Consider the following 13,873-nt stretch of genomic DNA (forward strand, 5'->3'; position numbering starts at 1 on the left):
AACACCATTGCAGAAAATTATTTCACCCAAACTGTTTAAGAGAAATTTGCGGGATGAATGGCATTTCCCATTTCTTAAGAACCAATTTGTAGAATGTCTTTTATTCCGAGATTGGCTTTTACATGCTTATTGTTTAATGTGTAAATCAAATGGTAGCAGGTCTTAGATTTTAGTTTGAGGTATTTATTTCAGTGTTTTACTGCAAGGGGCAGTGGCTCAGTGGTTAGAGGCGGCAGACCCGGAAGCTGAGATCGACCGTGGACCAGGGTTCGATTCCCCGCCTCGGCGGGTCTCGGGCTCAAAATTCCACGGACTCAACAATTCTCGCTCCGGTGCCTACTCGACTCACAGGGTCACACTCTGCGACTCTGGGCAATAGCTTGCTTAATCTCCACTACGGCCCCTCGCCCCTCGCGGCGGGATGCCTGGCTTTCACCTTCTGGACACCCTGCCGGGGTATCTCACAGGGGAATACCAGGACGGGTTCCCTAAGCAAGCGCTTAGATACCGTGTCGGTGATTTGCGCTATATAAATACATGTACATGTACACATATCTGCTCTGAGATCTGGGTTTGTTCTGTTCACCTTTTCTTTTCCGTGTCATTCTTTGCAATGTGTGAATTAACATTATGTAACTTTGGTGAGACTGCATTTAGTTTTGAAGCAATTATGAGAGGCAACCTTTTCATGGTTGATCCTCCACTGGCCCTGCAAGTCGGATTCAACTCCTTAAATGACTTTTATTTTCTTGTAGCCATGAAGAGTCTATGCAGCTTGAATATGAACAGCACAAAGCTCTCTGCAGACACGTACGAAGACCTCAAGGTATACTTATCACTTTTTATTTACTTTAGAAATAGTTTATTTGTCCAAACATTTAGACACTTAACATTGACATCAAAAAATACATTACAATTAAAAAATACAGCTTGCACAAATGTAGTTAAATTAGAAATTCTCTAGTCTCAACACGCCTTAAAATATCCAATGTTCATCCCCACTATAGCTCCGAGACTCATTAATATAGAGCAGCTTATCTGTTTCTTGGGTGTGTTCTTCAGAGAAACATGTCACCATGTGACCACACGGGGTGCAGGAGGAGCTGATGCAGGAAGTGTGGATTGGAAGCATATTGGGATAGTGCGAAGGAGAGGGAATGGTAGCAATCCAGGTAAAACATCCAGAGCAAAAGAATGATGCTGGTCAAAGAAGTGGGAGGTGGGAGGAGAGACAAGGAGCACAGGAGGGTTTAAGTAGGGTAATGGAGGTAGTTAAGCAGAGGACTGGAGAATCAATGAAGGGCTGTCGTAAGGGCAAAATTAGAGGCCAGAGCAGGTGGAATGAAGGAAAAGATGGGGGCAGGAGGAGACTGGAGGTAAGAATGAAAAGAGGAGGTTGTAGCAGCACAGGACGAGTTTGGCTTGAGAAGGAGAAAGAAAAGAGAATGCAGAGGTGGGAAGGATTCAGCAATAGTGAAACTGCAATAAGTGGTAGGGGCGAATGATGAAAATAATGGTGAGTAAGCTGAGGGTGTGGTAGAAGTGCTCTGTTTTGCAGCTAGATGTGCATTCCGTAAAGCTCTCTTAAATGTGTACATCCATCCATGCAGTGGGGTTAGAGATGAAGAAAAGAGGAGGACGAAGGGAGGTGAAGATGAAGAGGGTGGGAGAAGGGGGTAAGGAAGTGATGGTGGTGTACATGGATGGAGCGATAGCCAGAATATGGTCATAGTTAAACTGGAGAGAGCTGGGAATGATGCAGCTGGACATGTAGAGAGTGGGAGGAGTGTCTAAGGGGAGTGTGTGAATTTGGAGAGATCTGGAAGAGTGGGTAAGGATGTGATTGAGGTGAACATAGAAAGAATGGGGGATCAGGGGGTAATATAGTTGTACATGGGGATAGCAGAAGCAGGGGAGCGATGGAATATGAGCTCAGTAGGAGGGGGACTAAGAGAATGATAGTGGTGAAAGGGTGATGGAGGTGAACATAGACAGGGACATGGTGAGTCTTAGTGCCCTGGAATTTCATAGGACCCTATTTCCCTTGAGTCCGAGAGACCCCAGAACATTGTTTTCATAACTTTGTTCTGACATATTAACCTTGTTTAAGAGATCTCGCCACAGCAAAGTTGAGTGTGTAGATTAACAGTTGAAATGCACTCAGTAATGGTTCATATTCTATTTTATGCTATCCTTTAAATGCCTTAATCTCATTAAAACCAAACTCTTATAAATTAGCCCGCACCACATTTTCCATTGATAACAAAAGCTTTTATTGTAAAATAGGACTTTTAAGGTAAAGCCTTTAGTGAAGTGAGGTGTGAGATTTAGAAATATTGTGAGAAAGGATGCGCTTTCCGTTGTCACAAAATACTATTTCACAGACCGATTGCCAATAGATAAACGGTAATGGAGAAAATGCCTCGAAAACAGTGTCAGAAATCGTGCTTTTGGAAATATTGTGCAAAGGAACACTGTAGGCAATAAAATGTGCCAAAGAATAATATGGCCACTAAATGTGTCAGACAAAACGCTGGCAATACGCTGTGCCAGGAGATGAATTCTGCTGCTGTTGTCGACTTAAAACTTTTAATGTCGAGGAATGTGGACCCTGAGGATTCATGGGGGCTCATAGGAAGCCTTTGGTATCAAGGGAAGTGGAAATTACAGTGAAATATAGGCCACTAGCACTATAACAACAACAAAAGAAACAGAGTAGTTGTGACGGAGTTTAAATTTAGGAGATTAGAAGCAGTGTCAAAAAGATAAAAACAAATAGAATTATTTTTTTCATTCTATTTATATTTTCAGCGTATAGACTGCTGTAATTCTGCATGTAAAATGGCAATCAACATTAATACAACATTTAACTTAACATCAAAACATCTTTAATGCATCATTCCCTTCCTCACCGAACAATTCTCACATCAAACTTTCACCCCAATGCCTCATTGCTTCATTCTTTCCCCTTTCACTCACTGACCTCCTTCTAATCCCCCATCTTTCCCTCACTTCCCCTACCTAACCTCCGCCAATGAGACTCTTTGACCTGATTGAAGAATCCGACACCCCACCTTCCTCCGCCTGTGCTCCCTTCACCCCAGAGGGGTGGATATGCCAGTATATGAGAGCCCACCCCTCAAAATACCGCCTACATCCTGCAACCTGTCTTATTCTGGCAACGCTGTGTAGAGTGATCAACTCACCAATCTCTAATTTGTCTAGGGTGGGTGGGTGTTCTTCGATAATTTCCCTAACCGGCGGTGCTCAGGAATAAGGAAAAGGCTGGACCCGCCTCTCCCGACTCCTTTATACCTTTACCTATACCCGCTTCTTTCCCTTAAAACTACCTATCCCTGCCATTATCACACAAATTACCCCAGGGAAGACTAGTCTGAGACTGTCACATCTCCTGGGGCACATCATTGCCAAAGAAGAGAAAAATGAAAATTGGAGAGGAAGTAGGATGTGGTGGGCACAGGGACTGCTCAACTATATATATAAAAACAAATGTATGTCTGTCTGTTTGTCCTTTATGCATTACTACACCATTCATCCGATCGCCATGAAACTTTGGGAAGTTGTTGAGTACACTCCCGCGAAGGTTTCTGGCAAAACAGTTTTTTAAATATCGGTCCCCCAGGGCCCTCATAATCTTTTGAATACTGATGTACGCACCAGACGGAAAAACAACAAATCGTGTATCCACAAGCACTTGAATAAATAAATAGAATTAAAACAGCATTCATCCGATCGCCATGAAACTTTGGGAAGTTGTTGAGTAAACTCCCGCGAAGGTTTCTGGCATAAAATGTTTTTAAATATCGGCCCCCCAGGGCCCTCATAATCTTTCAAAAACTGATGTACGCACCAGACGGAAAAACAACAAATTGTGTATCCACAAGCACTCGAATAAATAAATAAAATTAAAATACCATTCATCCGATCGCCATGAAACTTTGGGAAGTTGTTGAGTACACTCCCGCGAAGGTTTCTGGTATGATTTCTTTTTAAATATTGGCCCCCTAGGGCCCTCATAATCTTTCAAATACTGATGTACGCACAAGACGGAAAAACAAAAAATCGTGTATCCACAAGCACTCGAATAAATAAATAGAATTAAAACAGCATTCATCCGATCGCCAGGAAACTTTGGGAAGTTGTTGAGCACACTCCCGCGAAGGTTTCTGGCATAACATTTTTTTAAATATCGCCCCCCCCCCCCCCTCAGGGCCTTCATAATCTTTTGTTTACTGATGTATGCACCAGACGGAAAAACAAAAAATCGTGTATCCACAAGCACTCGAATAAATAAATATAATTAAAACGACACTTTGAAATGTTTTCCATATTAAAATGAATATGTTTTAATAAAAATGACACAATGTAAATTGAATGTTATCATAACGAGTTTCCTTGAACTTCCTTTCTTCGGAGATCGCAGCAACGCGCGACGGGTAAGCTAGTAAATTATAAAATTGCTAAAACGAAAAAACCCTAGGTCATCGAATATCCGTCACTGTGATGAAAGTTCACAGTGTTGAAAGTCAGCCTGAAGAAATCCAGCTGACGAAGCTCTGTTTTTGGAGAAATATAAAATTGCCTAAATTACTTTTCAATAAAAGCAGAATCTTTTTGAGGAAAACTGAATTGTCTTAAAAAAAAAATGGCTTTTTGTATCTACTGCAACACAGTAGGTAAAGAGAAAAAAAAAAGGCAATGCTACTCAGGAAGGCAAAAGAGGCCAACGTGAAGCATGCAAGCTAGAAGATTAAAGGGGCAGAGTAAAGAGGATGGAGAAAGTTGTAGAAGGGGTAAGGGAAGTTGTTAGAATTGTATAAGAATTAAAAAAAATGTAAAGTAAAGCTGAAGGGACTGCTGCACTAGGGATAGGAGGGGGAGCAGCACTAGGGGTTCCAAGGGATAGGGAAGAGAGTGCAAAGGTGAGGGGGGAATGGGGATGCCCCTCTTTAAAAAGCCCCCCACCCCTACAAAAACTTGTGATGGGGGCTTGGCGGGAACAATTTATTTTCTTCAAGAATGGGCAATTACAACAATGTTTTTTTCTACCAGATAAAAATATCCTTAAAGAAATATTCATCAATAATGGTTCAATGAAAAAAATCATCAGAACCATTTTCCCCAGTATTGGAACTTTCATAGATTCCCATGCTTTTGTATCATTCCCCGTCGTCGGAATGGGAGTCTCGGTAACAAAAAAAATATAGCAGTAGGTACAAAAGAGAAAGAAAAAGGCCTAGGCCTCATTCCCTTTTGTAGCATATCCACCTCTTTGTGTAAAAGAGACCAAACTAGGCATCAGCCAATCAGAAGAGCCTCACCCATTAGAACCCTCCTGAAGGAACCTCAGAGCCTCAGATTTTCTACTGCACGTTGTGCTAGGGAGTCTCCTTTGAGCTTTGCTCAACATCTACTCTACAGAAGTTTTTCTTCAGGTTTTTCTTCAGATTGTTAGCTGATCCTTCCAGGATGTCTGACAAGGAAAAGAAGAAGGCCCTTTTCAAGCCATGTTCCACCTTGGCAAGAAAAGACTATTTATTGAGGATAAGCATAAAGACTGCATCTATTGCCTCTATCCTGATCACAAGGCTGCGGACTGTAAGATCTGCCGCACCTTTTCAACCAAGACCCTCCGGGACCGTGAGGGTAGGCTTCTGACATGGCTCCAGAAGTTGAAGTCCAGGAAGGATATTGTCTCCAGTGACAGTGAGGACTCTGCATCTGCGTCTTCAACAAGAAGGTCCGTTAAAAGGGGTAGGGGTTCCCCTTCTCCTTCTGTGGAGCATCCTTCTAAGGCCTCAAAAAAGACCCAGGCGAATCTCCTCACCATGGTGAAAAGGAGAGGGTAGGACCATCTACGCCTTCCAAGGGTTTGAAGACTGATCCAGCCTTCAAGAAACCCTCTTCCCAATCTTCTGGAAAGTCTGACAGAAGTTCCAAGTCATCGTCGACGGAGGCTCCGTCGACGAAGAAAAAGAAGCCTAAACTGAAACTGGTTCCGTCGACGGGCTCGTCGACGACGACGGGATCGTAGACGAGGATGGAATCGTCGACGACAGCTACAACAGTGTCAACGAGGGAGGCGCCGACGACGGCATCGTCGACGACGAGGTCGACTCGATGGCGACGACGAAGAGTTCGTCAACGGTGGCGACGATGACAGTGTCGTCGACGAGGGCCTCAACGACGACAACATTGACAACGACGATGGCTGGGATGTCGACAGTCTCGTCGTTGACGGCATCGACGACGCCTATCTTGTCGTCGAGTGTTCTTGTGTCGACGATGCATATTCCGTCGACGAAGCAGACGATGGCTGCATTGCCAGTACCATCGTCGACGGGACCGTCAACGATTTTGGCATCGGAGAAGAGAATCACTATTTCAATTACCAGAATTACACCGGACATGACATCTCCCAGGAGGGTAACCCCCTTGCAACCAGCTCTGCTGTTTGATGAGGATGAGTCAGAAGAGGATGATCAGGACTCATATGGCTACGCTGACAGTCCTTCTCAACTTTTGGTCAAGTGCCAGGAGGCGGATTCTGAAGGAGGGTATGACCAAGAAGGTGGTTATCATCATCATTCTGCCCAACCTCAGCAATATTCAGGTCAAGACATGTTTTCGGTACCATCTTCTTTCCTGCAGGACCTGCACAGGATGCTGCAGGATTACAAATCTAAAGCTGCAGAGCCTGCTCCGGCTCCAGTTGCGCAAGCCATGCCTGTCCCGGCACCTGCCTCAACGGCTGTTCTTGAAATACCAGCTCAGGTGTCCCCTCAGCCACAGGCATCAATTCCACAAGAGCCTTCCAGACCAGCAGACACCCATGATTATTCCTCGGATGAGGATCATAATTCGGATGATGGAGCTGATCAAGCTTCTGAATGGGATGAATACATCATTCCGGACCCTCCATCTCCATGTCCGGATCCGGTGGATTCCCTGTCAGCGGATATAGGAGGATTTCATCAGCTGATGGAAAGAGCGGCTGGCAGATTCAAGTTGGCAATGCCTGCGGTGGCCTCTGAATGTTTGTGGTATGATTTCAAGGAACCTTATAGGAAGACGACAAGGTCCATACCAATAGTGCAGCATCTGTGGGATGAAGGCCTTAAGGCAATGAAAAATCCAGCGAAGGAGGTCCCTGTACTACCGTGTCTAGATAAAAAGTTCAAAGCGCATGAAGATGGTCCAGCTGCCTTGACGGGCCAGCCAAGACCGGACTCGGTAATTTCTCAAGCGGCGCACAGAAACTCCCGCAACCCCTCTGCTCCTTTAGCAACTCCTCCAGACAAGGAAGGAAGGAGATTGTACAATGCCGGGAAGAGATTCTCTTCAATGGCGAGTCTTCTGGTGCGGGCAGCTAATGCCCTAGCAATATTGGGCAGATACGACCGCCAACTATGGTGTGATGTTGCACCGTTCCTGGATCAGCTTCCTCCAGAATCAAAAGTAGAAGCAGAAAAGGTCTTACAAGAAGGGGAGGCGACATCAAGGGAGGTCATTGACTGTGCCATGGACATTGCCACGACGGCGTTTCGTTCTTTGGCTGCAGCTGCGGTCCTTCGTCGCCAGGGATGGCTGAAGGCGACCTGGTTTCGACCCGAGATCCAAAATAAGATCCTGGATCTTCCTTTTGATGGAGAAGCACTATTCGGGAAATTGATTGACGACCCTCTCCAAGACATCAAAAAGGACACTGAGACCGCCAGATCTTTGGGTACGCTTCAGTACCCCAAAACTCCTTCTAAAGGGTACAGAGGCAAACGTACAAACTACAGAGGATCTGACCAACAACAGAGATACTCATCCTACGGCTCAGGTTCGCAACAATACCACCAGACTTATCAACAAAGGCAGGGCCAATCCTCCAATTACTCCAGGCCTAACAACAGAGGAAAGCAGGCTCGCCAGGGACGTGATACGTCCTGGCTCTTCCTACTGTACCCTCCTCCAAGAAGTCATCAGTGGGAGGCAGGGTATCCCAAAACCTTCAGAATTGGTCCAAGATAACATCGGACCGTTGGGTGCTCAACATTATTCGAAAGGGCCATACCTTAGAATTCACTCAAATCCCACCACCCAAGCCCCCTGCAGCCAGTCCAACAAAACACCTGCGTCTTCTGCGGCTCGAAGTTCATCAAATGCTTCTGAAGGGGGCTATAGAGCTGGTTCCCTCCGACCAAAAAGGACAGGGATTCTATTCCAGGTTCTTCCTGGTAAGGAAGACGCTAGAGAAATGGTGCCCCATTTTAGATCTCCGGGAGCTCAACACCTATCTCATCTCCCTGTCTTTCCGGATGGTCTCTCTTCAAGACATCCTGCGGATGATCAATCCGGGGGATTTTATGGCCACGCTCGATCTCGAGGATGCGTACTTTCATGTACCGATTCACCCAGCACACAGAAGGTTTCTACGATTTACAGTAGCCAAGAGTCAATTCAAGATTTTACCCTTTGGTCTTCGCTCAGCCCCGAGGATCTTCACGAAGGTGCTGGCGCAAGTAGCGGCATTCCTGCAAAGAAATCATTTTCAAGTCTTCCCTTACCTGGATGACTGGTTGCTGAAGGCCCCGTCCAGGGGAGCAGCGCGGGACGCTGTTCAGGTATGTACAAACCTGTTTCAAAATCTAGGACTCACTTTAAACAAAGACATATAATCTCTGGTCCCATCCAGGAAGGCACGTTTCCCGGGAGCTATCCTGAACTCAAAACTCTCAAAAGCTTTTCCAACCCTAGAAAGGCGGGAAAAACTGCAGACCATGGCTCTGGACTTACAAAAAAGAAGGTGTCTTTCAGTACGCCACTACAAATCTCTGCTGGGGGTAATTTCGTCATGCATACCTCACTGCAGACTGCGAATGCGTCCTCTTCAGGAGCAACTGGACATCCAATGGAAACAGATTCACGGATCATTCGACGACAAGGTGACCGTCACTCCGACAATGAAAAGAGCGGCCCTGTGGTGGACAGATCAGAGAAACTTGTCCCAAGGTCTATCCTTCGTAAGCGATCCGTCTCCTCAAGTAGTGACAATGGATGCGTCGTTGGATGGTTGGGGAGCGGTGATGCAAGACCTGCATGTCAGTGGCCATTGGTCTCCTCACGATCGTTGGCTCCACATCAATCTCTTGGAGCTAAGAGCAATAAAACTGGCTCTACAAGCCTTTCTCCCTCGCCTAAGAGGTTCGCAAGTTCTCATCAGGACGGACAACACCACAGCCATGCATTACGTGAACAAGGAAGGAGGAACCAGGTATCTCCCGTTGTCGCAGGAAGCTCAAGAGATCTGGGAATGGGCGATCCTTCACGGGATGTCGCTGCAGGCAGAACACTTGCCAGGAATTCTAAACGAGAATGCCGACAGACTTAGCAGGTTATCCTCAGTCAGTCACGAGTGGGAGCTAAACCAGCGAGTACTAGAAGAGGTCTTTTGCCAGTGGGGCAGACCTGCAATAGATCTCTTTGCCACGCCGACCAACAAGAAATGCCGGTCTTATGCAAGCAGGCTTCACCACAGAGGATCATTGGGGAATGCGCTTTCGATAGCCTGGTCAAGGACATTTGTCTACGCCTTTCCCCATCCCACTGATCCCGAGGCTTATCAGGAAGATCAAATTGGAACAATGCAGGATGATCTTGATAGCCCCTGCTTGGCCGAGACAGTTCTGGCACACGGAGCTCCATCTGTTGTCGCTAGCTCCTTCTCTCCCCTTGAGGACTATTCCAGACCTTCTCACAATGTCCGAAGGACAGATTTGACATCCAGATCCACAGTCATTACACCTGACAGCATGGCTCCTGAGCAGCGAGAATTTATGAATCTCCCCATCTCGAACGAAATTAAAGAAGTCCTCTCCCAGGCGAGAGCTCCTTCCACGAACAAGACTTACCGCCTCAAATGGAAGAGATTTTGAATTTGGTGCACAAGAGAGAAAATGGACCCCTTTTCTTCAAAACCTCATCAGCTTCTGCCTTATCTCTTGTCCTTGGATAAGTCTGGGCTGGCCCATTCATCTATAAAAGTTCATTTGGCGACAATTTCAAGGTACAGATGGTCTGAGTCTGGACCTTCGTTGTGGTCTTCAGAATTGTTAAGCAATTTCTAAAAGGCTTGTTCCGGGTCTATCCACCAGTGAGGCCTCCGCCTCCTACTTGGCACCTGAATCTAGTCCTCACTCAACTCATGAAAAGCCCATTTGAACCAATTCATCGATCAGACATGAAGTTCCTTTCATGGAAATTGGCTCTCCTTCTTGCCCTCACATCAGCAAGACGTATTGGAGAATTGCAGGCTCTCACAATCCAAGTGCCTTTTCTACAATTCAAAAGGAACACAGTTATCTTGAGATCTAACCCAAAGTTCATATCCAAAGTACCCTCGGACTTCCACTTGAACGAGCCGGTTATTCTTAAGACTTTCTTTCCTCACCCGGCTGCACCAGCGGAGAGGTCGCTACATTCTCTGGATGTACAACTATGTTTAAAATTCTTTTTGGATCGCACCAAAGGATTTCGGAAATCCTCCCAATTGTTCGTTGCTTTTGGTGGTCCGAGCAAGGGTCTCCCTCTGTCAAAGCAGGGGATTGCAAGATGGATTACCAGTGCCATTCTTCATTGCCATACTGCAGCAGGTAAACCACTGACAGGCAGGGTTCGAGCACATTCCACAAGTTCAGTGGCTTCTTCAACAGCCCTTGTCGCAGGTGTGCAGATTAAGGACATTTGCAGAGCTGCTACCTGGAGCAGCGTCCACACCTTTACTAAGCATTACTGCTTGGAATCCTTACAACAACAAGATACGGCAGTGGGCCAAGCAGTCCAGAGGAACCTCTTCCACTAATTGGTGAGCTTTCCTTTCTATCCCAGCTTCCGTTATTTTGCACATTTTGTATCTTATGTCATGTTGGCTATTGCAATGTATGTTATGACACAAAATGTGTTTTTTATTGCTAACTGCTTGCTACTCTGATACAAAAGCATGGGAATCTATGAAAGTTCCAATACTGGGGCAAGAAAACAAGTTACTTACCTGTAACTTTAGTTCCCCCGTATTGGTAACTTTCATAGATTCCCATGCGCCCACCCACCTCCCCGGGGAAAGCTCAGCCTTCAGCAGATATGGTGACTGTTACACAGCGGCTACGAAAATATGAGGCTCTGAGGTTCCTTCAGGAGGGTTCTAAGTGGTGAGGCTCTTCTGATTGGCTAATGCCTAGTTTGGTCTCTTTTACACAAAGAGGAGGATATGCTACAAAAGGGAATGAGGCCTAGGCCTTTTTCTTTCTCTTTTGTACCTACTGCTATGTTATTTTTGTTACCGAGACTCCCATTCCGATGAAGGGGAATGATACAAAAGCATGGGAATCTATGAAAGTTACCAATACTGGGGAACTAAAGTTACAGGTAAGTAACTTGTTTTCTTTCTTCAGGTTAGAAATTGCCCAAAAACATATACCAGTAGTGCATCACCTAAAGCCACAGAAAAACAATTGGCAAAAAAGCAGTTGCCATTTTCATTTTCGAAACCTTTCTAATTCATTATAAAAACTAATAGAACCAAGGGAAACAATAATATAAACAATGTGGCATAATTATTTTTATCACAGAAAAGACACTTCAGATTCAGATTGCCTGTTCTTTCAATATTACGTTCATTTAGGTGCAGCTCATTTGGCACCTTCAGTTTCTCTGCTCATATTAATACCTCTTTGGGTTTCTTGACAGGCAAAGCTGCCGAACTTGACTGATGTCGACGTGCGTTACACGGAGGCCTGGTGAACGTCCGCATGGCGGAGGAGAAGCCTGAGATGTGAAGAGGTTTTTTGGCGTATGAGTACCCGTCAAGCCGTGAGCTTTGGGTCTCGCGCACCCTCTGTAGGCGTTGTGCTTGTGCCGTAGAGAGGAGTCTTTATGAGGGCACTGAGCATGCCCAGTTCCTGCCTAATTCTTTACGCTTCATATTTTCTGAATCAACGTGGTTTAAATTATACAGAAAAAAAGACTTTGTAGCATCAAGAGGATTATTAGGAGCCTAGGAGGAGAATAAAGAACCCTTAGTGGATTTCGTTTGCCTTTGTGTTTATGCTGTGTGAAAAGACAAGAATTCCTGCGTGGCTCCTGCTTACATTTTCTTTGGATGGACTCATTCTTCGAACTTCTGTTTTTCTCTTTTCAGTTTAAAAATAAAATAAAAAAATCAAGCCATTAAATATCAGGAGAAGAATGGAAGCGCAGCTGCGTTCCCCCGCACCTCCCTGTGTCCCAGCAGTTGTTACTGAAAGTACTTTTGTTGTACATAAGATTTACATAACTCGCCTATTTAAGAAATGGTTCGCAAACGCCAGGTCTGGGACCTGTGTTCTATTTATGAAATGTTTCCCCTCTTTTGCCTATTGTACTGTATAAAGCTGGTTTGTTAGTGTCTGCTTACCATGATTTTTTATTTTTTTTTGGTTTTAAAGGATATTTGCCTCCAGTGGTTTGCTTATGCTCTGGCTACTGTTTTATGAAGGGAGAGGGGCAAAAAGTAAAATTTTGTGTGATGAGTGTTTCAGCAGGATGGGGTTCGTTGTAGCACATTTATGCCATTCCTGGGAGACCAAAACATCCTCAGCTTTTTTTTCCTTCCTTCTCCAGCTATGGCAAGGAAGAAGGGAAAAAGCCTTGCTCCACTGTCTGTTGATGAATATTCAATGTTGTCCTAGCTCCACTATGCTCCTGACTTTGTTTTTGTTATAGTCCGAAATTTCAAAATCAGTGTACTCCTCTGGATTGTACAGAGCTTTCCTTACATGCATGTGCCCTTTGCATGGTCCTCCCCGAAGAAGAAAAAATAAAGGGTGTCCTTTTCGCTGAACCGTACCCCTTTTCCCTTCGCATACCTAGACTTGTCCCCTCCCCTCGACTTGCCCCATTCTCACTCAACATCCATTCAAAAAGGCACCGTGCAAAGCAAAAGCAAAAAAGACTCCCATCATTCAGACTGTAAATGTTACCACTATAACCCCTCTCCTGTCTCAGAGGATAAACCAAAATTGTGTTTTCTTTATAAATATTATGTTGCCTTTTTCATAATGAGCCTTTTTTGTACAGAGCAGCTTTTTCAGTGTATTATCATGTTTTAAGCATGGTTATTTTATTCCACAGCACATCGAGATTTAACCTGCGGACAATGCATATTTTTTTGTATATTTCCATCTTATTCAGTGGAGGCCAAGCTTTTGTTGTTTTATACTTTGTTGCTAGTTAGGTTTTATGCACCTGTGCCCTTATTTTATTTTACTTTTATAATTGGGTAAGTCTTAATTCATTTCTCGTGCCAGATTTTCGTTTTAATTTTTTATTCAATCTCAACTGCGCATTAAGGCAGTACAGAAAAAAACAGAAAAATTATACCAACTTTTTTTCTTGAGCACTGTTGCTTTTACCGATTGTTTACTACTACTGTTCTGTAGCTGTGTACAAAGAGATGTGAAATAATTTCAGGCAAAATAAACTGTAAGTGACTATCTTTCAGCTGTCTACATTGCCTCTTCTTTATGGTCGCCTTGCCTACCACGCTCCCGTATGCAGAATATTTTCAACCAGAAATTGTAATTGTATTAATATAGTGCTTACTACCCCAGACAAGGTTAAAGAGAACACAGGTCTGGGTGAGACCACTATGGTCCTCATGTAGCCTGGGCTACTGATGATTATGAGGCAGCTTAAGTCAGAAGCACTAGTATAAAAAAGTCCAGGCGGGTCTTGTTGGACAATGTATGAAGGACGTAAAAGTGCGTGAAGTGAGAGGTGCTGGTGACAGATAAAAATTATATCGCATTGAACACAACAGAACAAAACT

At 44.7% G+C, this 13,873-nt stretch overlaps 1 protein-coding gene across 4 annotated transcripts in view; it reads left to right on the forward strand.

The window, feature by feature from the left end:
• CMIP (c-Maf inducing protein) overlaps positions 1-13,543 on the forward strand; it is a 511,919-nt gene extending 498,376 nt beyond the window's left edge. For all 4 annotated transcript variants that reach the window (XM_078669852.1, XM_078669853.1, XM_078669854.1 and 1 more), the window contains 2 exons: positions 756-826; positions 11,755-13,543. In XM_078669852.1, coding sequence (XP_078525978.1) covers positions 756-826; positions 11,755-11,808 — 125 coding nt within the window. In that variant the 3' untranslated portion in view covers positions 11,809-13,543. The remainder of the gene's footprint in view (positions 1-755; positions 827-11,754) is intronic.
• The last annotated feature ends 330 nt before the right edge of the window (positions 13,544-13,873 follow it).

Source organism: Lissotriton helveticus, chromosome 12 (genome assembly GCF_964261635.1).
Source record: "Lissotriton helveticus chromosome 12, aLisHel1.1, whole genome shotgun sequence".
NCBI lineage: Eukaryota > Metazoa > Chordata > Amphibia > Caudata > Salamandridae > Lissotriton > Lissotriton helveticus.